Source organism: Antechinus flavipes, chromosome 5, assembly GCF_016432865.1.
Source record: "Antechinus flavipes isolate AdamAnt ecotype Samford, QLD, Australia chromosome 5, AdamAnt_v2, whole genome shotgun sequence".
NCBI lineage: Eukaryota > Metazoa > Chordata > Mammalia > Dasyuromorphia > Dasyuridae > Antechinus > Antechinus flavipes.
The window spans coordinates 246,327,599-246,355,082 of NC_067402.1; the positions used below are offsets into that span (position 1 = coordinate 246,327,599).

General features: G+C 36.9%; 1 protein-coding gene across 4 annotated transcripts in view; it reads right to left on the reverse strand.

The window, feature by feature from the left end:
* Positions 1-27,258, reverse strand: part of PAWR (pro-apoptotic WT1 regulator) — a 142,032-nt gene extending 114,774 nt beyond the window's left edge. The window contains exons 1-3 of one of the 4 annotated variants that reach the window (XM_052000382.1): positions 26,516-26,599; positions 26,065-26,386; positions 25,547-25,845 (exon numbers count right to left, since the gene is read on the reverse strand). In XM_052000382.1, coding sequence (XP_051856342.1) covers positions 25,547-25,845; positions 26,065-26,188 — 423 coding nt within the window. In that variant the 5' untranslated portion in view covers positions 26,189-26,386; positions 26,516-26,599. Of the gene's footprint in view, positions 1-25,546; positions 26,387-26,515; positions 26,604-27,093 lie in introns of those variants that run through there. The other 3 variants (XM_052000380.1, XM_052000379.1, XM_052000381.1) reach the window with 3 other exon arrangements.
* Between the last annotated feature and the right edge of the window lie 226 nt (positions 27,259-27,484).

Genomic DNA, 27,484 nt, shown 5'->3' on the forward strand with positions numbered 1-27,484 from the left:
CAGACAAGGAAGGGAAGATTTTCTTTCCCCAAAGCTCCAGCCTCTCAAGCTTTTCAGTGCCCAAGATGAGGCCCTACTGGGTAGAGAAGAGTGAGACTAAAAGCAAGGACTAAGAAGAAATGGAAGAGATAAGAAATCCTAGGAGTCTCAAAGCCTGATATAAAGGCCTTTACCTTTTAATAACTATGAGGTACGGTCTGCATAGTGAGGATTAAACGGAACAAAGAGTGAAATAATTTATCAATAAGTGAAAAGGGAAATAGGGATGTGAAGAGATTTTCTTGCCTATATGAAATAAATATTAGTTACAATCATAATTGATCACTATACTTCATTACTTCATTTAAAATAATTGATAGCTATTTTCAGTGTTTCTCAGACTGATTTTGACATAGGTTTTACTCAGTTGCAATTTAAAACCTGCTCCTACAGCAGCTACAACTACAACTACAACTACTACAGGAACTCCTACAGCTCCTACAACAATAAAGGCCTTAAAACTTTAAAAGATCAGAGGAAACACTTTGTTTAGGGCAGCTAAGTGATGGAATGGTTACAATGCCAACCCTAGAGGCAGAAATATCCTAGTTCAAATGTAACCTCAAACACAAGCTATGTGACCCTAGACAAGTCACTTAACCCTGCTTCTCTCCATTATCTCATCTGCAAAATAAGTTGGAGAAGGAAATGGCAAATCATTTCACTATCCAATAAAACTTCAAATGGAATCATGAATAGTCAGATACAAATGAAACAATAAATGAAAAGCAACAAAAAGAGTAATTAACAACAATAAAAAGAGTAATGACAACAAAAAAGAGTAGCAACAAAAACACAGTTGTATTCATTTGTCTTCTAGTTTTTGAAGTGTTACAATAAAATTACACCTTGATAGTTTTATAACAGAAATATTTTACATTCTATCAATAGGGATAGAGCTACACATTTTTATGCCTTTATTATTTTGGGGATGGTTCCAATACAGACAGACTTGCCAGCAGAGCCCAGAGTTCTACAATGTCTACTGGGGCTTGGTTCAAAAAATCAGGATGGCTAACATTTCTATTCAGAGACAGAACTATTCCTCCATAATGAGGTTATGCCTCATTAAGTCTGCATGAAATATAGAAAAGCACTTTCTCCTAGAAAGAGTTACGAATAGTAGTAGTTTATCCACTGGCATAGAAAAAAAACGTATTAACAGAATCTTAAATAAGGTTCTTCTGGTGATGGGATTTATAACCTGTACAGAAAATCCCCTCTACAATAGAAATATATGGTATATTATCAATTACTAGACTTCAGGTCAGTAGACACCTAGAAATCCAAATCCCACCTGACAGATTCTCCTTTAAATCTATGGCCACAAGAAAGTCACTTAATCCTTTTTCACTCTGTACAACAAGGACCATAACAACAAATGTAATACCTGTATCACATGGCTGCTACTGAGGATTAAATGAGATAAATGTTTACAAATTACTTTGCTAACTTTAGATAAATAGCTAAATGTCACCTATTGTTTATTAATCCTGAAAAGTGGTCATTCCACTCAAAGACCTCAAGTGATGAGGAACTCACTACCAACAGCAAGATATCTCATTTTACTTCTAGACTGCTCTATTAAGTTTAAGCAATTTTTCTTCCTTTTTATTTGGAAGAATCTGACTCTCTTCCACCCACTGAGGTCAAGAAAAATAAGTATAGGCCTTCTTCTGCAAGACTGCCCAGTAAATGCTTCAAGATAGTTACCAAATGTATTCTCCCCTCCCCCACTTAACCAAGCCTCTCTCTTCCAAGTGAAACATTCCTAGTTCTTTCAAGCAATCACTCCCACCCATCAAGCCCAGTTCCACAAATTGTAGGCATAGTTTCAAAAGCATCCTCAGGGCTGCAGAAAGGGAGTACTGATTAGGGCTCTCTTTCTCTCTCTCAACACCAACTTTTCCCCCAGCTTCCCTGTATCTTTCTTTACAGAGAAACTTGAATAAACCCGAAGTTCATTTGCCAAAACATGATTCATTTTATTATAGGACACTCCCCTATTATATAACTGAAGTATCAATATTATTTTTTCATAATCACCAAAATCATTTTTATAGCATTTATTAAATAGGAAAATGAATTAGGGAGCATCAGGGGCAGATTCTTCTAAGGTACCCAGCAAATTGTAACTAACACATTTCTCTCTCTCTCTCTCTCTTCCCTTTTCCCCTCCCTCTCCCTTTCTCTGTCCTCTGTCTCTTTTCTCTCCTCTCCTTTCCTTACCTATTGTCATGCTATATGCAATATCCAACAACCTGTGTTTAAAAAATATTACTTTTTTAAAAATACCACATGCATTCCAAGAAATTTAGGCAGTGTATATATACATTGAGTAGGCTCCATTTCATTACAAGAAGCAGATTAAAGTGTATCATCAAAGACATATGGGGCCAACCAAGGAGATGGTTGGATTCCAAAATGAGAACAAGGTATAAGAGAGATTAATAATTTAAGAGTTTTTTAGTATTTTTTATACAAAGAGATACATAAGACACCTCCAGTACATTGAAGAGATTCCCTATAGAGAAGTTATAGGAGGAAAAACACCCCAAGTTGCACAGGATAGATGAGAAAGCAAAATGCATTTGGCTCTGGTATTAAAATGAGCAGGAACCCCACACAGGAAATCAAAGCAAACTGAATATGCCCAGATTCATTTCCAGGAGTTAATTACATAAAATTAACTTCATTTTACATTAAAAAAAAAAAAAAAACACTACAAAAGAATATAGCCCAACTTTACAAAGGGAAGCCACACCTAGTAAAGGAATGAGCAAGGGAACAAGATTTACAAGATGCGGCTCTGCCACTAATGAGATGTATGACCACTGACAAGTCACCTCTACAGGCTCCAGTTTCCTACATAAAGTGAAAGATCAGATGATTATGATAGACCCTTCCAGGCATGGAACATTCTATAAATGTAAGTGACTTGAGTATCATGATAAACACCAATTAAAACTTTGTTGTCCTTCATATATAATTTTAGGCACCAGTTTTCCTTTTGTATTTTTAATGTCTGAAAACTGACTAGAAGACTATAGGGAATAATTAAATGTTATCACTTTAAAGATAACAACAGTTATTAGTACCACTTAAAGTACTATACTTGGACTTTTACTCTTACTTCAAGATTTAACTATTTTTAAGCAAGCATACAGAGAGAAAATGCTATCTCTTTTAAATAAATCCACATTTTCCCATCTAACAAATCTGGGAGCATTTTCCCATTCTTTTCAAGAAAGAATTGTATTTCAGGCAAGCTATAAGAAAAATACAAATTTCCCTATATTAAAAGGAAGGTACAGCAATTTGTGTCAGAATTTAACAGCTTGTTGTTGACTCATTTCAGTCATCTACAACTCTCCATCTATCTTTGTTTACTTGGTCATTTTAGTCATGTCTAATTCTTCATGACCCCCATTTGGGTGTTTTTTGGGCAAAAGTACTGGAATAGGGGCAGCCAGGTGGTGCAGTGGATAGAGCAGCAGCCCTGAAGTCAAGAGGACCTGAGTTCAAATGTAGCCTCAGACACTTAAAACTTCCTAGCTGTATAACCCTGGGCAAGTCACTTAACCCCAATGGGGGGGGAGGAGGGGGAAGAGGGGTGGTGTTACTGGAATAGTCTGCATTAGTGAGGAAACACAAAAACAGGAGGTCCCTTTCTTCCTGATAAAACCACCAAAACACTTCAGCACCCTCAACCAGATTTAATCTCTTCTCTATAGGAATCATCTTACTAAATAATAAAGCATTTTATTTTTATCAAGACACTAAAACAACATCTAATACAAACACAAAAGTCTTGATTTCTAAGGTGGAAATAGCTTCTCTGAAATCACTACACCACACTCAGCCAAACCCAATGAAAGCACCTTGGCTTTTTTTTAAATTTACTTTTCTGCTACTTCACTAAGTGATGGAAAAGAAATATATAGGCTAGAAAGATCTCCTGAAAGTCAAGGAAGTATTTTGATAAAAATCAACAGAATCCACTACAACAAGATATTTCAGCAAAGAGGGGTCATGACATTTACTAATTATGCTATGGGGCAAATTTTGTTATTAAATAAATATTCATTATTTATACATGCAAATGCTCCTTCCAAGTAGTCACCTTGGGAGGGGCTCCTATTAAGGAACTGTCAGTGTTCAAAACATTCCTGAAACATCTACTTTGTGACTGCCTCACTTTTTGAAGCTACCAAAAAAGTCACTTGAATTGAAAAGAGAAGTGATTAATCTGAGCAATACCATTTCTGGTCAAAAAATGAGATGTGGTCATATAAAGTAACAAAACTGAGTTTCTGGTGTGGCTCATCATTTAAGCTTGAAATAAATTCCAAAAGAGGAGTTCCAAGAATATCTTGAGCAATAGCAACATCATTAAAACAAGTGTTGAGCCACCCAAGGTAACTACTTGAAAAGATAAGATTCATTTGAATAAGAGTTTTATGTGTTTCATCATTTTAGTTGTATCCTACTCTTTACGATCCTTTTTGGGGTTTTCTTGGCAAAAATTGTGAAATGGTTTTCCATTTCCTTCCCCAGTTCATTTTACAGGTGAGGAAACTGAGGCAAACAGAGTTACATGACTTACCCAGAATGACACAGCTGGCATCTAAGGCCAAAGAAGATAAATCTTCCTAATTCCAAGCCCAGCTATACTATCCATTTCATCAAAAAAAAAAAATTACTTCATAATCATTATCCACAAACAGTAATAAGAATAAGTAGTAAGAACTGCAATTCCACTAATATAAGAAACTCCTAGTTGAGGAATTTCCACTACAAATGGAGCTTGGTATCTTGTTTCCTTTATAACTTAAGAGGAGTCTTAGTGCACTGAATTGAAGCCTTGCCTAGATGTGTGTGTGTCACTGACAAGATCACATCTTTCTATCTTCATTCAAGGCTATATTTGACATTTTCCTGTACTTTCTCTACAAGCTTTTACAACAAAGAAAGAACTTTACTAGTTAACTTATCATGGACTATTCTCTTCTCCTGTGAAGAATTTTAGAAGCTTTGCAAACTTATTTTCTGTCCCAATTCAGAAAATGAAGGAATATCTGCTTTACTTTATTTTTAGGAACCTTAACTTTCATTTAGATACAAGTGACTCAAAGTAAATATATAACAACCCTTGAAGGACAATTAAGTGCTTTCATTAGTCCCTTCCTTCAGTTACATTTTTTCCATACAACAGAAGGCATAGCCTGTTGAGCATATTCAATTCTAATGAAAGATTTCCGGTGACGTTGTAAAACATAGGAAATAATTATCCACCTACACTTTTCCCACTTAAATCGTAACAACCTTGGGTAAAAAATATTGCTTGTAAACTTTAAAAGTACAGCTTTGAAGAATTTTGTTTTGAACATCACTTTCTTTTCAGATAAGCCAAGACATTTCAGACAGTTTTCATCAAAATAATAATAAAAATAAATCTTTTTTTTTTTTTAGAAGAGAATATTATTCTTAAAACAAGTAAAAGAAACAAGGTTAGAAATATCAAGGTTAGAAATATGCTAGGTGGAGTTAACTTCCTACATTTCCCAGATACCTTAGATGGAACTTAGGGAAAATCCAAGGAAGATATAGGTAGACAGGTCTGAAGTTCTCGTATTTACAATAACATAAATACAACTCAAAGAGAGAAGCAACAATATTCTGGTCAAATACATTATTACGATAGTGCCAAAGCTAAAAAAGAATATTCTGTGTCCTTGCAGTTAATAACAGAATATACAATTGTGTTCTAGAAAAAATGCACTTTAGAAAACAATTTGTTTTGATTATTTGTTGGAAACTCTAACTCTCTCATATAATAAAATGTATTTGTCCTCTTTTTTTTTTTTTTTGAATTAGGTTATATCCTTTTAGCCTGTAATTTGTCCAGAGAATTACAGAAAGAATCATAACAGAGGAAGAGACTCGGACTCATTATTTTTTCTGGGATGGAAAGACCCAAACTAAAACAGGTAATTGTATCTGTGACTGTATGTCTATAAGCATATTAATAAAGTAAGCTCACTCCAATATATAGAAGCCAGGGAAAAAATGCCCCCAAACTCCTTCATCAATAATTCAATTATTAATTAACATATAAACAAACATGCTACATAATCTAAGTTTTATGAAAGTTGGAATCAGTAAATGAAGAGCAGTTTTTAATTTTTACCTTACAAATCTGATTACACTATGTATTAAACATTCAAGAATCAATTGGAAAGTATCTATTGATACTGACCTGACCAATCACTCTGGAAAGATCAAATGGATGAAAAATATCTCTGCTCAGTTCACGACATTCAACTAGATAGACAATATATTAAGTTGACTAATCAGTAAGTATAGCAATTAATAAATATATAGGACAGAGAGTAAATGGACAATGAATTGGGCCCAGAATTAAGTAGGAGGAGACTAAGCTGGACTGACTTCAAGAAATTATAAAATGTCAAAATTTCTCCCAGAAATAAAGGATGAACTTTTCTAATAATGATATTCTCTCGGTATTGTTGTAGGTTTTCAAAATATGAGACAGCAATCCAAATTTTAATGAATATCACACAAATGTCATTGGAGGTATATGCTATGTGTGAGCAGGCTGCAATAAACGACCAACAAGGAACTTCTTGGAAAAACAGGAATAAGATAAATCATACAATGGGAAGTAAAGGATGGGCTAGTTTAGTGCAAAGTATGTTAGGTAGTCAGCTGAATTCTCTACCATTTCAATAATTATATTAAGAGAGTGAAGAAGGCTTGCAAAACCTTGGGTAGACTCCTCGTAACAAACTTATAAGATGACATGAATAAGTCATAAAATGAATTGAAGTCTTCATCACTGGAGAAACTACACAAGAAGAAACTACACAAATGAATGTAATTACAGGATTTTTTTAAAAAGCATTCTCTTAGGCAAAGTAACAATATGATATTCTAAAAGGTGTCAAACAGAGAAGAAATTATAAATGATCTCTTTCAATATAGGTAATATGATGCAAGAGAAGGACAACATACACCAAAAACTACAATAATGTAGATGAAACAATACCAAAAGGCCTTAATTCAGGAGAACTGAGGATGACACAGATATCTCTCCTGTTGGGAGAGTTAGGGGGACCATGGATACAGGATGTCACAGAGATGCTGCAAGAAATTGTAGTTTTGTCCATTGATTTTCCTTACCTCTTTCTCTGTTATAAGAGGAGGCAAGGTTAAGTGTAGGGGAAGCATATTGAGACATATTAAAAACTGAAACAACATTATTTAAAAAGAAAAAAGCACAATAAGAAACAATGTAGGAAAGTATTTGTATTCCATGAAAGCTAGATTTCCAAGTTTTCAAAGACATAAGATAAATCATCTCTCCTTTCCTGAATACTGATATTTACTAGACAAATTTTTTAGTTCTTGTGGATGACTATCAAATGATTTTTTTTTTAAATTTTAAAATTCTGGGCTTCTAATTTCCTAATTAGAAAGTTAACATTTGATATAAACACATTTTTAATTGCCTCAAACTTCTATGATATAATAAAAGCCTTCATCATGACACTGGTGTCTGATATCACAACAAAACCAAGAAGCTAATGAAAGTGAAGCAGCTCCGATATTCCTATATATAGATGCAAATGAAACACTGGCTTTAAAGCGTATTTAACATCAATGTTCTAATCTCTATCTTGGGTGTTATAGACAGATCAATTAGTTTCTTTGAGATTCAATTTACAAATCTATAATCTCTAAGGATCTTTAGCACTCTGATATTCTTCTAGTCTGTTACAATATCCAGGAGACTGAAAATTCTATAGTCCACCTTAAAAATTAACAAACAAATAAATAAAAATTTGCCAGAGGCAAATGAAAAGTTACTTTTGAGATGCAACTTTTTCCTTCAAGAAAAAGAGTCAAAAAATTAAAGGCCTATTCAATTTTTGGGTTTATCCATTGTGACTATTTTATCCTAAAAGTAATTATGACCAAACTTCCTTTTTCTCCTACTTCCTGCCTAACATACATCTATACTTTAATATAAATTTTTATTTAAAATTAGATCCTCCTACTTTCTCATCCCCAAATCTACTCTCAGACTAACTATAATTAGAAAGGATATTCCAAGACTAGTCAAAATCTAAATTAAGGGTGAACAATGTCAACAGGCACATTCTGAAGGACCTTCCAAAAATATATAGTATTTAACTCCCCTTTCCTCCCCCCCCCCCCAAAAGGGGGTATTGGGGAAGGGGAAATAACAGCTGAAAAGAAGAAATTCTGGGAAAAGAATAACTGGGAAGTGAGGCCTCCTCAAAAGCAAAAGCTTTTTTCAGCTCCAGTGAGAGTAGCAATGGCACCTCATTCAATGAGAAATAATGGATGAACCCATTATTTTCATTTTCTGAAAAAATTCTCTGCAATTGTGGAACGAAGCTCAGTGGGGGGGGGGGGGGTAGGGGGAGGGAATATCACCAAATGTTTGTTAAGCATCTGCTTTAAGATAGGTTAGAGTCTTGGACTAGTTTCTGGCCTCAACTACCCTACATTCTCTACAGAGAGAGAAATATAAAATCCATATACTACACTGATTTCTGAAAGCTATTTGGAATTATGAAAATAAAATGAATAAAATGTCCATACTCTTTGACCCAGAAATTGCACTACAAAAGCCTTATATCCCAAGACAACATGCTCATAAGAAAAAAAAAAAATCATCATTATGCCAAAATAGCTATAACAACACTTTTTGTGACACCAAAGAATCAGAAGCAAGTCCATTGCTTGAATAAACTATGATACATAAATGTAATATAATATTTCTGGGCTCTAAGAAACTACAAACATGTTAAATCCAAAGAAGTATGGAAAGAGTGACATGCAAAGTAAACAAAACAAAGAAAATAACATACATGACGACTACAAGAATATAAATAGAAGCAACAACCACCAAATAATCAGAAGCCAATGTTGAAAAATTACAAAGAATAGGCATTGCTTCAAGGAGAAAATATGAGAAGATAACTCTATTCCTACCTTCTTTATAGAGTTGGAAAGTATGGGATTGTACATATCACTTTAAAACTTTTTGGATATATTGATCAATTGTGCCAGGTTTTTTATTCTTTGTACTTCTTTGGAAATACTATTTATCAGGGCAGTTAGGTGTTGCAGTCGATAGAGCACCAGCCTTGAAGTCAGGAGGACCTGAGTTCAAATCTGCCCTCCTACACTTAACACTTCCTAGCTGTGTGACCTTGTGCAAGTCACTTAACCCTAATTGCCTCAGCAAAAAAAGAAAGAAAGAAAATACTATTTATTGTATGAGCTGGTTCTTTGGGAGGGATGTGAAGAAGAATAGTGGGAGAAAAATTAGTGAATTACACAAAGTATCACTGAAACTTTATTTTTTTAAAAAAGAAAAAGGGCAACTAGATGGTACAGTGAAGAGAGCACTGGTCCTGGAGTAAGGAAGACTTTCAAATTTGGCCTCAAATATTTAACACTTACTAGTTGTGTGACTAATTGTGCAACAAATTAATCTCAACTGACTCACCAAAAAAAAAGAAAAGAAAAGAAAGGGAGGAGAGAAGAATTACTAATAACTGGGAAGAACCAGAAAAAGTCTCTTGAAAGAGAAAAAAGCTCTTGAAGGGAGCTAGAGGTATCTAGAGGAAAAAAATGGGGAGGGAGAAAATCCCAAACATGGGAGAAAGGCTGTGTTAAGGCACATAGATGGGAAAGATCACCTATAGATGGGAAAGAGGCAAATAAGCCACTTTGGCTAACAGGTTATGTAAGGAGAAGCAATGTAAAAACACTGTGAAAAGCTAGGTTGGAGGCTGAATAATATTAAATGTTAAGAGAGCAATCACATTTGGTTGTAAAGACAAGAGGATGACTACAAAGCTTCTTAAGCAAGGTAAAGACATAGTCAGACTTGGGTTTTTAGATTTTGGCAGTTCTGTGGAAGACAGATTGCAGAGGGAAAGTTTAACAGGAAGAACAATTAGGAGGTTACTGTAATAAGCAGGGTCAGAACTAAGTACTTGAACTTGAATCAAGATGATTATGGTGGGGGTGGAGGGAAAGGAAGTAGATGCAAGAAACATTGTGCTTGGAGATAAAATCTAAAAGCCTAGGCAATTGATTGGCTTTAGGAGGATGGAGAAGGGTGGGGGAAGCCAGAAAACCATAGAATGCCTTGTTTACAAACTTAGGTAACCAAGAAGAATCAGGGTGAAGGAGTTTATTTAGGAGGGCAGGCAAATAGCTTGGGTTTGGGACATGCTGATTTTGCCATGCCCATGGAAAATCCAAATGAAAGACAAAAACTCTAGCAATGTGTCCCCCTTTACAGGAAGGATTCAAAGTACTTCATAACTGCTTCATGAAATGAATTTTAACATTTTTATACATTGTAACAATGCCTAGATAACACAAACAGTACCTTGACAGCCCCAATAAAAGCAGGGGCCATAGGTGATAGAATTACCTTTTCTATGAAGATTTATAGAAAGAAACTAAGAATTGTCCAGAATGAGGAATTGTCATCTATATGGACTTAAGGTAAAAAATGTACAAAACCTCCTTGATGTCTCACTTAAGAGTCACAGAATAAAAAGGTCAAGAATAATTCTTAGTTATAAGGGATGGTTCTCTTGAAGGAGGGAATGAAATAATAAAAGGAAAATCTTGGTAATATAAAACAAAAGATTATCACAAATCCATTTTTAAAAATAGATTATCTTTGGCAGATTCATCCAGCCTCTGTGCTCATCCTTAAGATAAGCCTTCATCCTTCACACAAATAATACAAACTAACCTCATGAATTTCAAACTAAGGAATGCACAAAGCTAACTTCATACCTGTAGGAATCAGCTCTCTCTGAAGAAGTAGATCTGAAACTCCCTCATCAATAACTTGGATCCTTTGGCTGCTGCCAAATGAAGTGTTCATCTTACCCAACTGAATGTGATTTACTAGAAACTGCCTTTCTCCTGCCCCAATTTTATTGTAATTGCATATGTGACTATACTTAGTACCTCTCCAAGCCAAATTTATTTATTCTAACATAGAATAAAAGTGAAAGTTATCAGTTCTGACTTAAGTGTGTGACTCAGGGAAGGCTGCTAATAGAGACAGTGTAGTCCATGGGATCATATATCTGAGGATCAAATTTTAAAGGTACCTGAGAAGCCAGCTAATCCAACCCCCTCATTTTACAGACGAGGACACTGAGGCACGCAAAGAAATTGAGTGACTTGTCTATGATCTGACAGCTAGCAAGGGATGATTTTAACACAAGTCTAGACATTCCACCTGTGGGTCTCAAATTTTTTGGTCTTAGACCTTTATACTCTTAACTGAGGACATCTCCTTCCTTTCAAGAGCTTTCATTTAAATGGCTTATAACCATCAATATTATTACTATAAAAATAGCTTTGATCTCAAAAGTCATCTGAAAGGATCTCAGGGATCCCCAGATGACACTTTGATAATCTTTGATCAGCTGAAAACAAACTGAAGTCAGCCCAGTTCTCTGGGTAATTGGCCAAAATCCAAATCTGTCTCAGTTTCCCTATTTGTAAAATGAGAGTTAGGGAAACTCTGAACTGCACAATGTCTTCCAGCTCTAAATTCTATTAATTTAGAAACACAGGCTGGTCCCTCTGTAGTACACACAAATATTTTAGAAGGACAAACCAAATTGGGCTCATTTTTCAATAGCAACTTGGGGGAAAAAACATTAAAAGGAGACTCTGTGGCTTAGTTATAAAGATCTGTTTGGGTTCCATAAGTTACATGTTAATTAATTATCAGGTGAAGGTCAGCATAAATGAAGGTTCCCTGATGCACCTGTATAGAATTGCTTGTTGCTGAAGTATTATTCTTCCAAGTGTGTGCACCATCAGCCACCGAATGGAAAGGATATAATTCCAACTCCCTTTGGTTGATAAATAATCAAAAGGGGTTACTGACAGTCATTCAAGATTATTATAGCAATGAAGCAAGTTCTTAGACAATTAATATTGGGGTCTGCATATGTCTATATTACAAAAATTTACATATATGTACATATACACACAAATACATACATACATATGTATGTGTCTATCATACTGAGAATTCTATGATAAACTAAGTGAACAAATATGAAAACAGAAGAAGTGGAGAATAAGGTCCCTGCAAGAAGCTATTACTTTAATCCATTCTCTATTTGCACTATTTTTCTCATCTGTATAATAAGGAAGCTAGATGGCCTCTGAGGTTCCTGTGAACTTTCTGAGTCTATAAAATGAGAAGATTAGGCCTCTAATGTACCTTTTAGTGTTACAACTATGATCTTTTACATCTTATGAAATTTCCAAGCTTCAATTTCATGTCTCTGCAAGGGGTTGGGACCAGATGGCCCCTGAATCCAAGTCCATTACCTTGGCAGCTAGATGTGAGTAGATACAATATTGGACCTGTAGTCAAGAAAATGGAGTTCAAATCCAGCCTCAAGCATTTAATAATTATGTGACTCTAAGCAATTCACTTAACATCCTTCTACCTCAGTTTTTTGATTGGTAAAATGGGGATAATAAGAGCATTTACCTCAAAGGGTTCTAGTGAAGATAAAATGAAGTTGTAGAGGAAGATATATTAAACCATGCGGGTTTTGTATGCCTCAGAGCAAAACTAATGTTATTATTACCTTACAATAAATATTAAGAATCTATCATGTTCTTAGCACAGCATGAAAGTAGAACACTTGTTCCTGACCTAAAAAGGCTGAATCTAACTAAGGAAATAGGTCCAGAATGCAATAAACCACTAGAAAGCAATAAAAGCCAGTGTGTGATTACTAGTTTATTGCCCCGGAAAGATAGTTCGAAATTTAAGAGTCTCCTTGCTGGCTGAGTTTAAAGGCAAAACCATTTGATGGGGGAATGGGAGGGTGGGGGGGGGGAAGAGCAGAAAGAAACTATGAATCCAAGTTCAGATACAGATATTAGATTTTTTTTTTTTATCAGTTTGCCAGTTCATGCAAGCTAAACAAATTCACAAGAGACAGATTTTAAAAACAAAATGTCCGTATTTTATTAATTTAATATGCTAGAAAGAACTGGCCTGAGAATCAGGTTTACAAAGCAGATTACCAATGCAGGACATAGCCTCATGGTGGATAAAGCTTGCTCAGAAGGCCAAAACATCAAAATAAGATATCTTATTATTATCTTAAATATCTTAGAATTAGAGAACAAAGGGCACTGGATGTCCTTAAGGGATATTTCTATTAAGCTCTGGTAAATTAATGAATTAATTTTTGTAACTAGAAGTTTCTGTTAAAAAAAAAACTGATTTTTAATTATTGGAAAATCATACCATATTTCTCTTTTCTCTCTCTCCTGAACTGTAACTCTTCTTTTTTAAAAGTATTTTTTAACAGTGGTAAAACACCTAGCATTTTACTTTCCCTTAACATGTAACAACTTCCAATACAGTATATAAATAAATATAGATTACATATTATCAGCACACTTTTTATTCCAAGTTCTTCGCTTCTGGGTATGTTCTGGTCACATAAAGTACTATTATAAATTATCTCTTATAAGGGTCACTTCTAGACTTGACCCTCTGTTTGAGAAAAATAAAGATTTCATAAGTAATAATAATAACTAACATTTATCTATCATTTAAAGGTTTGCAAAGCGCTCTATAAACATCTTTTATCTTCATAACAATCATTTTATAGATGAGCAAACTGAGGCAGATACTGGTTAGATGACTAGACCAGGGTCACACAAATGTCTGAGGTAGGATTCAAATGCAGATCTTTCCTGACTTTAGGTGCAATACTCTAACTACTATACCATCTAACTTTGTAGTGAGCACCATCGGAACCCTCAAGAGTATATCTACTCTATCCCCTTTCATTTTACAACTAAAGATAAGTGAGACCCAAACAAGTTCAATTATTTGCCTAAGATCACATGGGCAATGAAACAAATGATTTAAATCTAAGTAATTATTCCTCTCTTGGTAGATCATAAGAATGTTGATTAATAAATCAATTAATCTACTGAGTATCTTATATAGAATTCAGTTGCCAGACCAGTGCTATCCCAAGTTTCCAATGATCAGCAAAGATTGGATAATTCGATCCTTAACTTTACATGTTCCCCATTCAATATGAACACATCAACAAATTACATAGTCAAGTTTTATGAAGTAAAAATGGGAAAGAAAAATTTTAGAACATAGAAAATCAGAAGAACTGAGGGAAAAAATTAAATTCTGAATTCAATTTTCTAAGAACTTAGAAAAGAAAGTGTGGTATAATGAATAAAAGAAAGGCCTTGCAGTTAGGAAGATCTGAATTCAATCATGCTCTTTACAAGTCACAACCTCTCAATGCCCCAGGCAAATGTCTAACGTTATAAGTCATTTCCAAGGAGCCACTTTTCTTTTAGGATTAAAAAAGAAGAGAACATTTACTTATAAAATGTTCTTTAGAGAATATTTATTAAAACAAGAGATAGTTGAATATTTGCCTCTCTTTTTGACCAGACTCATTTAGAAAGTAATCATTGTATGTGGATTGATAATGAAGTGATAATAGCCACTATGGAAGACAGTGAGGAAACAGATGCTTACCATCTATCAGGGAAACCCCCAATATAACACATAAAATGCTGGGAGTAAGAAGATCCATCTGTTAGTTTTGCTTTTGTCATTTACTATGTGACCTTCCTGGGTTTTTTTTTCTTTCTGGGCTAAAGTTTCTTCATCTATAAAATATGGACTAAATCTCTAAGGGACTCTTCTAAACTGGAATAATAAAATTGTAAATTTCTGTGATTCTAACATGGTATGTTTCTCATATCCATCATTTCCCTTCTAGACTTAATTATCTCATGTGCAATCTATTAGTCATCTAAGATCTCTCCTCACTAGGTACTCCATTCTACTATTAGCATCTGATTAACATTCAAAAGACTGCAAGGATCCCCTTCCATTGCCCTCAAAACTTGACATGACTTCCCAGAATCCTTAGTATAAAATTGAAAACTACTTGGTTTGACATTCCAAATCCTCCAACATTTAATCTTTAACCTATCTATTCCAACTTTTCTCCCACTATTCCCCCCTTAAGGGGACTTTTAATTCTGACCTGGTCAACTCAATTTATCACTGATCCATCTTTGTACTCTTTACTTATACCCTATTATCATTCCCTCACTTCTTTTCTCAGTGTAGACAAATTCTGACTCATTGGAGATCTCATAGGGCTTTAGTCCCTTCATCCAGTCCAATAGGACCATTTTGCTGCTTAAGAAGTGTCTGAGACAAGATCACATAAATGGATATGATATAGTAGGGGAAAAGTCTGAATTCAAACCCCAACTGTGCTACTTATTGATTGACCATTTATGAGATTTGAAGGGGGGCTCAAAGTCTTGGATCTCATTTTCCTTATCTATTATAATGAATGTACGTTCTCCAAAGCTCTTTCTGGCTCTACTCTACAATCCAAAAGATCAGACCCTGGAATTCTGAATCTTCAAAATGCATCCTTAGCCCCTAAAATTTATATAAAGAGTCCACTAAGTAGACGATTCAGCTACTGTACAACCTCAACTCAATTATCAAGTTCTATTGTTCTCAGGATATAAATCAAACAAAACTCTCAAAGTGCTATCAAGCAACAACCTAAAAATGAGACCAAGATAGTTCAATTATTACTAATTATACCTTCAAGATGGATTATAAACAAAGAAAAGATAGTGTGACCTACAGACTTATCTAATAATATTTGGGAACTTCAAAGGACTTCCTTGGAATACTTTGAATCACTAAGTTTCTAGTCTTTTTTTCCAAGTTTTGGCTTAATTGTTTTATTTTGTTCCATGGCAAAGGGATAGGGAGGGAATTTCAGCAATGATTATGATCTAAATACAAAAGGGATCAATATTTTTAAATCAAAGATATTTGCCGAATAACTACAAAATGTAGAGTCTTGTCAGTTCTACTGTTGATACACAAATTGTTATATATTTGTGATTCTTTCCACCCAGGTTCAAGGATGAAAATAATGATGAGCAGCCTGAGGAGGCCTGAAAAGGAGGAGGAAAATAAATAGGCGTAATCTGTAGTGGGAATGGTTTAATGGCCAAAAATATAATCCCTAAGGCCAGAGAATCAATTCTTTTTGTAGACTACCCTGAAAGCAGCAAAAAGGGAACTAACATCTACTTGTACATTCATCAGTGTCATTGTTGTCTTTCCTGATATGTACTCCCGGCCAGAGATCAGAGATTAAACATTCACCAAAATGAACAGAGGTCATATTGCAGTTCTCAACAGTTCAATATTCAGGAACAATTTAAGAATTTATATCAGAAGTTCCACTAAATGGATGGGGGTGTGGAGGCTGGGAAGATTACTTTTTAATAAATGTTCTCATTTAAACTGACTTCAAACTGTGGCTAGGTACATGGCTTAGGATATATGAAGTTACATGCAGGCAAAAGCAATTTTGATTTTTTTAAATATCATGCCTTTTGCACATAGTAGGAACTACTTAAATGTTTGATGAATTGAAATTTAAATGCTAGCTTTCCTAAAGATAGCATTCTCTAAAGCATAAAATATATACAAAAGAAGAATAATCAGAAAATCATAGGTTCCCCCATGCTGGAGGGCTCAAGAAAAAGAAAGAAGGAAACAAGCATTTATTATGTGTTTACTATGTATCAGCACTGTGTTCAGTGCTTCACAATTCTCATTATAGGCAAAGAATGCTTATAACAACTATGGGAAGTAGACTACTATTTTTCCCATTTCACAGAGAAACTGAGATAAGAAAGAGGTTAAGTAATGAGTTCCTGAGATCACCTATGAACTCAGACCTGCCTAACTTCAGGCCTAGTGCTTTACCCACTGGGCCATCTCTCTGTGACCAGATGGGAAGATTACTTATGCAGTTTATTGTAATTAGGATTTTGGTGAAGGTATCATCTGGACTAAGTGGGAGTCATTCTCCAAGTCTGAAATTCCATTATTCTGCCCTTGGCAAAGAGGTTCATGGAATCATAAATTTAAAAGTAGAAATCCATTTCATACAACTCATTTTACAGATGATGAAACCAATTTTAGCTACGTGACATGCCCATAGTCATATACAGAAGCAGAGGCTCTTTGACTCCAAAAACCAACATTTTTTCTAAATATCATTTTATCAACATTATAATTGTGTGCTAATTAAAGTATTATACTTATTATATACCAACAAAACAATTTTAAGACTATAGGAAAACCAATGTTTGATCAATTTTTTTTCTTTTCAATATATTTAAGTATTGGATCTGTGGTTTATTTGTTTTTCCTCTCATGAAAAGAAATTAGTAAATCATCTAAATGCTCCTGTAAAGATATGCAAAATGGCTTGTGCTTAGAGGAATGGTAGCTATCAAGATGGGACACTAAGGTCAGAAAAATGACCCCTATGAGTCTAACAATGAAAACAACAATGTGGGGGGGTGGGGGGGAAGAAAAGAGAATAGATGAAGTTGGCAATACAATTACATAAGTGCTTTGTGACTTGGAGTGAGCAACTGGCCAGTCCAAACCGTAAGTGGCATATGACAAGTTTGCTTATATACCCTTCTCTCCTTTGAAAAGAACATCTTGACAAGACATTCAAAGAAAGTTTTTTTCATCCATCAAAAGAGAATGACTAAGTTAGGACTGTTGAAGTTCCCAGGCACCATTTGTAAAAATAACCCAGCATATAAATAACTATTTACAAACTGCCTGCCTCAACTACAGATTCTAACATTACCAATTAAATATTGGCCTATGTGGTTCACGTTTATGATAAATGAAAGGTGAAAGAATTGAGGTGGAAGGGGAGAAAAATCTCCAATTTTCATTTTTACCAATAATACCAAACTTCCTTTCCCCAAAAAATCCTTTAATAAGTAGTACAAATATTTCATCTCTATTTCCTGGCCCACTTTAGACCTACTGCTAATAAGCAGTGTAATATCTCCAGAAAGAGATGGAGAAAGTATAGATATAGAGTATGACTAATTTGTTCAAGGAATGGAATTTATCTGATCAAGAATGACTATATAGCTCAGAATTGGTCCATTTATTATTCAATGACCCAACCAATTCAGTTTTTATCTTCTAAATTCTAGTAATGTTGTAGCAATAAGATTAACTGTATATGGCCAGGAAAATAGCTTTTGTTCTCTTGGCACTTTGTATACTTTTTTATGTAGTCTCTCTATACTTTTCATGGGGTAAAGGACTAAGACAATCTATTGAAAATGAATCTATAACATCAAAAGAAAAACCTGTGGGACTGGAGACTGGTTTCATTCTTCTAGCACAGTAATCTTAGTAAATCTGTATTTTAACTATCCTGTTCACAGGTCCATTTTTCTCCAGCTCTGAGTCATTAATAGTTTCTCTCCTGACTCATCACATAGAAAGGTAGACAGTCTGGAAAATAATGGCCATACCAAAAGGTGTTGTGGGTGTGTTGTTTTTTTTTTTTTTAATCTATTTGGAGCTATCGGGCCTACTAAGTAGTGCTGAGGCTACAGTTACTTGAAAATTACCAAATGAATTATTACCATCTCTAAGTGCTGTGGGCAACTAGGTGGCACAGTGGACAGAGTGCCAATTTGGAGTCAAGAAAATTCATTTTCTTTCTGAGTTCAAACTTAACCTCAAACACTGCTTGACCCTGGGGCAAATCACTTTACCCTGATTGCCTCGATTTGCTCATCTGTAAAAAGAGCTTGAGAAGAAAATAGCAAACCTCTTCAGTATATTTTCCAAGAAAACCCTAAATGGAGTCATGAAGAGTGGAACATGATTGAACTTCAAAATATATATTAGAAACTAAAAGCAGTAAGTTTTTATAACACTTATTTAATATTCAAGTAAAAATATATCCATTATATGTCACCATAAATAACATTTTTATGAAAAAAATAACTTTTCCAAAAGGAAAATTAGTGAGAAGAATGACATTGTTTTATACATTTTTGCTAATCTCTTGAATATCTGGTTTTGGATTCTCATCTGCTTCGGCCTCTGATCAACAGCAACGTGCTGTTTTGGTTTAAGTACACAAAGAAATCTGGCTTCATATAGATATGTAACTGGCAAAGGGAGGAGTATTTTAATAGACAAATAACATCTTAGCATTATTATGAAAATAGCTTTGACCTTGAAGACTCCATGAAAGGGTTTTGGGGACCTTCCAGGGATTCAAGGACCATGTTTTAAAAAGTGAATCTATAGAGAAAGGGAACTCCCAAGTGAGTAAACTTCTCTTATTAATGAAGGTGGACACCTCTCTACAATTATAATCTTTGACACATTGATAGATTACACAAGTATCCCTGTGCTATTCTACAGCTTCACTGTTTTTTTTTTCTCATTCAGATATTCAATAAATATATTCAGATAATCAATAAACAAGCATTTATTTAAAAACTACAGAATATCAGGTACTGTGTAAGGCCCTTCAGGTACGAGAAAAAAAAAAGAATAGGATTAAGTACAAAAAATGAAACTACTCTTGCTCAACAAAATAAACTTACATTCTCAAAGGGGAGGATAACAAGTGAATATAAAAAATATATACATAATAAATTATCAAATTGCTTGCTTTCTTAAGGAAGTTGAGAATGATCGAGAAAGAAGGAAAGAATTTGGAACTCAAACATTTAAAAAAGATGAAAGTTTACAATTTTTCAAAATGTAAATAAGAAATATTTAATACAATAAATAATATACTTAAAAGAAAAAACAAAACCACATACATAAAAATAAAGTTAATAAATACAAAAATATATATAGTGATCACAGATTAGAAAGTCTGTGAAGGAGAGTAATAATAGTTGGGGGAGAGGGGGAAGAGAAGTAGAAGGAGTTAGGAAAGGCTTCATGCAGAAGATAATCCAAAACAACATCTTAGAGAGATTCTAAGAGGCAGAGGTTAAGGTAGGAGTGCATTCCAGACCCGGGGAGGAGGGATATGGCTAATACAAAGCCCAGAAACAGAACTCAGAAATGTCCTGTGTGAGAAAAAGAAAAAACAGGGTCTCTCACAGAGTGAGAAGGAAGGAGTAATATTCGGCGAGGCTGGAAAAATAAATGGAGGCCAACCTGTAAAAAGCTTTGAAAGTGAAACATGGGAGTTTATATTTTATTTAGGCAATAGTAGGAAGCCACTGGAATTGGATGAGGAGGGACACATAAGGCAAAATCTCTGCTTAAGGAAAATTATTTTGGCAGGAGAATTTAAGATGGACTCAAGATGAGACCAATTAGGAAACTTACAAAAATGAGGGTTAAAGTGATGAAGGCTTGACCTAAAGAGTGTGTGAGTGTGTGTGTGGAGATGAGATTGAGTGGGAGAAGTGCTGTGATGGTAAAAATAACAAGATTTGGCAACTGATTGGGTATGTCGGGGAGAATTCGATTTTAAACATTAGAGTTTAAGCTATCTAGTTAATGAGGAAGCAATTGAGACTGGAGTGAGACAGAAGGCTCTGGGAAGAAACTGGATCTAGATACATAGATTTAGATCTAAGGAATCATTAGAATAGTGATAATAAACCAAGGGAGCTGTTGAGATACAGAGAAAAAGGCCCAAGACTTTGAGGAACCCCTAAATGTAAGGAGAATATGATGCGGACAACAAAGTCGAGTGGAAAGGAATAGCCAGAGAACGAGGAAATTAAGCAGAAAAGGTTAATGTCACTAAAACCCAGGGAAGAGGATAAATATCCATCAATGTCAAATGGAGCTGAAAGGGGAGAAGAATTAGGACGACTGAGGAGTTTGACAAATGAGAGATCACTGGAATAGCAATTTTTATTAAGTGATGAGGTATAAAATATTACAAAAGAGTAGAGTAAGAAGAGACGAAATGGAAATGGTGAGTTTAAACAGTTTTTTCCATGGTATTTGACTGAAATAAAGCAGGAAAGATACAGAATGATGGGTTGAGGGGATGATAGGGTCTAATTTTTTGTTGTTTTTTTTTTAAGGGTGAGAGAAATATGCATTTTTGTAAGACAGTCTGAAGGAACTAGTTGGAGAGATTGAAGATTCTAAGTATGAATGGAGGTGACTGAGGATGCGATCTACGGCTGATATTGGGAGGGGGTAATGATCAAGTAGGCATTGATGAGGGCAAACCCTTTTGTTAAATTGACAGAAAGAAAAAGTAGTAGTTGATTTTAAGGGGTTTTGAGATAAAAACAGGAAAAAAGAAATCACATCAAATACCTTTTTTAAAATTAAAGTAAGAGACAAGGATTTTTCATTGATAGGGGAGAGAGCTTACTCTCTCTTGAGGGGGGGAAAGAATATCTGGAATAGCTTCTGTGGGCAATGAAATATAAATTTGCCTAATTGGTCTATACCCAAAGATCATTTCTGATCAAAACCTTAAGAAAGTCACAAGGATGCTTAACAATGAAAAAAGAAGATAGGATTCACAGGAAGTCTATTCTCATTTCTCTTCATACCTGTGAGCTGGCTTTCTGTTCCCCACAAATGTCTTGAGAGGTTTGAGAGAACTAGGTTCTAGTCTCTATTCTGCCACTATCAAAGTGACACCTGATAAGGCAAAATCTCTTTGGAATTCAGCATCTTCATCTATAAAACGAGGTAATTCAACTCAGGTGATCTCTAAAGCTGACTTAAAACTCTAAGGATCAAAGTCCTAGAACCCTCTAGACTCTGTAACATAATTACAAAAAGAAATCATATTAGAGGTTACATGATTAAATCAAGAACCAGATCAAATACCAGCTTTGCTGCTTAATATAGGTGACATATAGACAAGTTTCCCCCAACCTCTTCGGCCTTTGGGTTTCCTAATCTGTAATATGAGGGATGTGTTAGGTCATTTTTAAACAAAGACCCTATGAACTTGTCTTTCTCCTCTCTTCAGATGCCTAACATGACAATAGCCATATTTCAAAGAGCTATTAAGCATTTTTTCTGCTTTTTAAAAAATAATCTTTTTTTTCTTTGAAACATAAAAAAGATTCCTCCATAAATCCTTCAAGGCCCAATATAATCTCTCCCACCTCAAAACTCACAGCATATATAATTTCTACCACTCATTTGGCAAAAAAGTATGTAGTTACACTATGATACCTCTTTGTATTAGTATCCAGCTTTTTGATGTTTATTTGCTGTCTACCACCTCCCTCAACCCCAAAAGTAAGGACCCTGGAGAGTCCACAGTTCCTCAGTGTTCTCCTATCATCTAAATCACTTAGCTTCCAGCACTTTATATAGTGTGAGGAAAGGGAGGGAGCAATTAAAGAATGATTTAATAAGGAAGCATTAAGAATCACTTCAATATTGTAATGTATAAGCAGAAGGGGGAAATCTAGAAAATATGGAATAGGCCAACTCAGGAAAAAAGGGAGAGGGAGAAAGGAGGAGAGAAAAAAAAGAGGGGGGGGAGAAAGGGAAAGAGAGAGAGGGAGGGAGGGAAGAAAGAAAGAAGGAAGGGAAGGAAGGAAAAAGGGAGTGAAGGAGGGAGGGAGAGAGGGGAAGAAGGGAGGGGAGGAAAGGAGGAGAGGAAAGGAGGAGAGGGAGGAAGTAAGGGAGGCAGAAAGAAAATTCCTTCCACCAAAGCACAGCAGCTTTGAAACTTGTCTTGAGAGTTGCCTGGGGGCACTGAGAGGTTAAGTGACTTTAGTCACAGAACCAGTGTGTCAAGAGACAGGATTATTTTCCCAAGTCTCCTTGACACTTCTGGCAATTCTCTATAGCCTTTGCCACAATTCCTCTTTCCAGGGTACCTTCTTACATATATACATACATACCCATGTATATACATATATACATGTATAAATATACACATACATACATGCTCAAGAACACACTTGATTCATAAACAAGTTAGAAGGTAATCAATTATAACATTATAAAAAACCAAATGAACAAGACGGAGAGTTGTTTTCAATTATACAGACTTTTGTCCTATTTAACCAGACAATACTGCTTTCCAGCTCATCAATTTAACATAATTTCCCCCATAAAAGATGCTTAAAAGTCTGTCAATTAACTATCTTTACTTGCCTACAATCTTACAATTATTTCCAAATATCTTGCAGATATTTAGAAGCAGAGGGAATTTCTACCCAGTAAACAGTAGGAGAAATCGTAATAAATGTGGCCCTAACTATATGTTGATTTAGTCAAATACTTATGAAAAGTAGGTCTTAGCCTGATATGTAACTAATTCTATTTTTCATTCTTAACCTAATTACTTAGGTTTTTGATTTTTGAGATTTATGAGGTTTCAACTTGAAAGTCAAGGTGTGGGCATAGGTATTTTAGTGCCTAAAGAACAAAACTTAAAACTCTCTTTACAAGTCCAGTGGAATCCTCATTACTAAAACTTAACAAGGCAGACTTCTCTAAGAAAAAAAGGAACACATCTTCCAAGGACAACAACCCAAACCTATCCGAACACCTCACCTTATCTGGCTCCTATTTCTGAACTTTCAATCATTTAGCAGGAAAAAAGTTTTTTTCTAAAAAGGAAACCACAACAAATCTTGGGAGTGCTCAAGCCCTGACTGAGCCTGCTAATAATTAGACACTGTTGAAAAACATTACAGTGTTGTAGTTGGGTCATACTATATGTAAAAGACAGGGCCCCATGGTTACCACTGAAAGAAGACAGCCTTCAATTCCTTATTCAATAAAACAGGATCAAATTCCACAGACAAAAATGGTACCCTGGGTTGTTTGTTTTTAGAGGAAGATTAAATTTGGGAGTTAGCAACACCCAAACAGAAAACATTCCACAGTATTTAGACTCAATTGTACTTGGGAATCATCTACATTCCCAGCACTACATTCTCTAGCTAAGGGAATGAGTATTAACAAAAGATGTTTCTCAAGATCTCACGTGATACACCCTATTTATTTCCCCCACCAAACTCAGCTCTTCTTATAAAAAGAATGGTGCTTGAGGAAATTATTTCAGAACAAACACCGAATAACAAAAACAACATTAAAATTAGCCAAGATACTATAGTTTGACAACTCTTAAAAAGATGAAAAATGAGAAACATTTGAAACCAAAGCAGGCCATTTTCAATTGAATAATCAACTCTCCTTTTTAAAAATAAAGTTGAGGAATGTAATTTTCCTCAAGCCCTTTGTCTTCAGTTTCCCAACAATCTTTATATTTTTAACTAAAAAAAAAAAATCCCTAGAAATTTGATTACCATTCTTATGAATTCCTTTTAAAGTAATTTAATGAATACCAGATCTTTTTGTGCAAGTAGCAAACCACAGAGGACAGCTTTGTTGACTGATAAAAATATCTTTCTCCCTCAAACACAGAGAACTGCTGCATGCTTCTGCTTCAGAAATTCCTGAGATTCAAAACTGAGGTCTGATCAAACATATACCTTAATTTATCACAAATGATTTAACAAAGTACAATTTAAAAAGCACTAAATCCTTAACTTAGCTGTATATTGAATTATCCAAGTAAATGAACAAAATGCCAAAAAAGGACAGGAGTAAACAATGGAAAATATGATCAGAGATAATGATAGAAAGGATGAGACAGCATGGATGAATTTTAGACCCAAGAACTTTAAATTCACTCCTGTGGTACCAAAAGGGAGAGCCAAGGGTAGAGAAGGGTTAAAGATACAAGATAAAACTTTTTCTCCCACTTCTTCAATAGGATGGTGCCTGATGCTGCCTGTATGTTTGAGTTATCCCTGAAAATTATTTGGGAAAAAAATAAAATACCTACATATATTTGCTCTGAACTCAATATTTAGATTTTCCAAGTAGTCCACTAAACAAACTTTTAATTATTGTATTTTAAAAAGCCACTTTAATAAACTCTGAGTGCTTAATAAATGTCTTAAACATTTTACTTTTTTAAAAAAGGCTCTGAAAAGACACTTCTATGTGTATGTAAAAGATGGGACAGTTAAATCAACCTTTCCTCAGACTTCAAAGCAAAATGATTAACTTCAATTCTACTAAAGTCACAGATTTGCTTATAGATGGCCGGTCTCAGTGAATGGGGAGGAGGGAGGAGAAAGAGACCAAAATAAATTCAAACAAAACTTCAAAAACTTATCTTAACTGAAGCAAGCAAAACAGCCAAGGCCAATGTATAGAAAGATCCTGAATCGGATCGATTATCTGGTGAATGCCCCCAAACACGTGTTTCAAAGTTTTTGAAAACTTAAAAAATTCAAAGAAGCCATTTACTCCGGGTGGATTTTTCTCTACGCCCTTCCCCCCCCCTTTCCCCCAAATCTTACTCGATTCTCACCCACAGAGGTGAGAGGGAGGGGGAGGAAGAAGACTGGGCTAAAGAGCTCCCGGGAGGGAGAAAGAAAGAGATATAGGAGGGAGGGATCGAAGAAGCCCGCTGAAACCTGAGGAAGACGCTTCCTTTTCACCCTGGCTCACCTCAGCCGCCGGAATATTCACAACTCCCGTGGATCGCCTCTTCTCCCGAAGCTTCCTCTTCTCGATCTGCCCCTTGCTTTTTCTGGCACTGGGGCCAGAGCTCTTCCCTCTCTCTTTGGCATTGTCCCGGTCCTCCCTGTCTCCTGAAGAGGGCCCTTGTGCCCCCAAATCTGGACTGGCTCGGCTACCCGATGGGGCAGTGTGTGACACGGGGGGTGCCCCGGGAGCACCCCCCACCGCTGAGGTGGTGGGGAGCTCCTCTTCGATTTTCCGGGGGTCGGGGGAAATTCGGGCCGGAGCTGAGACAGAAGAGGAGGTGAGGGTGTAATTGCCGCCCCCGGGGGCGAGGTTAGCAGGTGCCGGTGCGCTGGGGGGGTGATTGTTGTTAAACTCGTTAGCCGGGGTGGCAGGCGAAGCAGAAGGGGGGGGAGCCCCCAGCGCTCCAGCCAGCAGCTTGCTGACCCCCTCGTTACCCACACCTCCTCCTCCCCCCACGCCAGAGGGGACCATTATCTGACCCTGGGGATTGTGCTTGGCTCGCATCTTCTCCCTCTTTGCCTTCCATTCCTCCAAGAAGTCTGTAGTGGTGGTACTATTGCCGCCGCCGCTGCCGCTGCTGGTCCGGTAGCCACCAGTCGCCATATTCCCAGAGGGGACGGGTAAGCCCCTCTCCCCCCAGAGCCCACCCCCAGTACCCGGCTCTGCACCACCTCCTCCTCGTCCTCCTCTTCTCAGAAGCAGCACTCCCCCCCTTCCCGCGGCAGAGGCTCAGAGCGCCAACCAGGTCCAAGGAGAACTAGAGAGGACGACCCCCGGGAGGGGGCGACCACGCCACTCCCCCTGCAGGAAGAAACACAAAAGGGGAGGGGGCGAGAAGGGGGATGAGAGGTGAGAGAAGGGGGAGCCGGGCCCCTCAGTATTCCACTCCCTCCCCATCCTGGACACACCACCCCCAAGGCTGACACACACATCAAAAGGAATAACCACCCCTTCCCCAAATACAGCTGGAGCCCCTCTCTACTTCCCACAACTTTCAGTGATCACACCCCTAAGGGGCGCTTTCTGAAAAATGGGGAGGGGACGTACTCTAGAGGGCGTCATAATTAAGATTTTACTGGGAGTTGGACGGGGGGGATAGGGGAAAGAGGTAGCCTAGCCTTCCCTTCCAGAGGTGTTAACCCCCGCGAGAGTTCCCAAGCTCCGGGCTATTCCACCTCCACTGAATTTTACAGACCACCAAAGTGAGGGGGAGAGGTATGAGCAGAAAGAATACACCTCCACCTGCCCGCCAACCACACTGCCCGGCTCTTCCGAAACCCTCCAAAATAAATAAATAATAACCACACCGAGAGTACCGTCCCACCCAGGCTAGGCAGGGAGACTCAGAGCCCTGTGCACGCCTTGCCCAGCGGGAAGCGCGAACCTGTCCAGACACAGGAACGCCCTGGTACGCCGCGGGAAGGGAGGGACAGCGCACCCCCCACTCCCACTGTCCACTGGGCTGGAAAGCCCCAGAGTTACAGGGTCAGGAGCCTGAGCCTACTTACCCCGCAGGAGTGTGGAGCTGCGCTGGCACCGACTCCTTAGTCCAGGTGAGCGTAGCAGCCCCGACAGCTGCGTGCGGCTACGGCTAGCCTAGCCCCCAAGGAGCCCGCCCGCTGGCCTCCCCGTCCCGGAAGGAACCGCGACAAACTCTTTTTCCCTGAGTTCCCAGTTCTCTCGAGGGAGAGAGCCGAAAGAAGCCGAAAGGCGGACGGAAAAGAACGAGGCGGATCTCGTTGCTGAGAGGGGGAGGAAGGGGTAAGGTGGGGTGGGGGCCGGAGTCGGAGGGAAGACGCCCGGGCTGAGATGATTGGTTTGTGGCTCGGGCCCCGCCCCCTATCCGGCCCACCTCGGTTCCTCCCCCACCAGTGAGGCTCAGGTGCGAGGCCCTCGGGA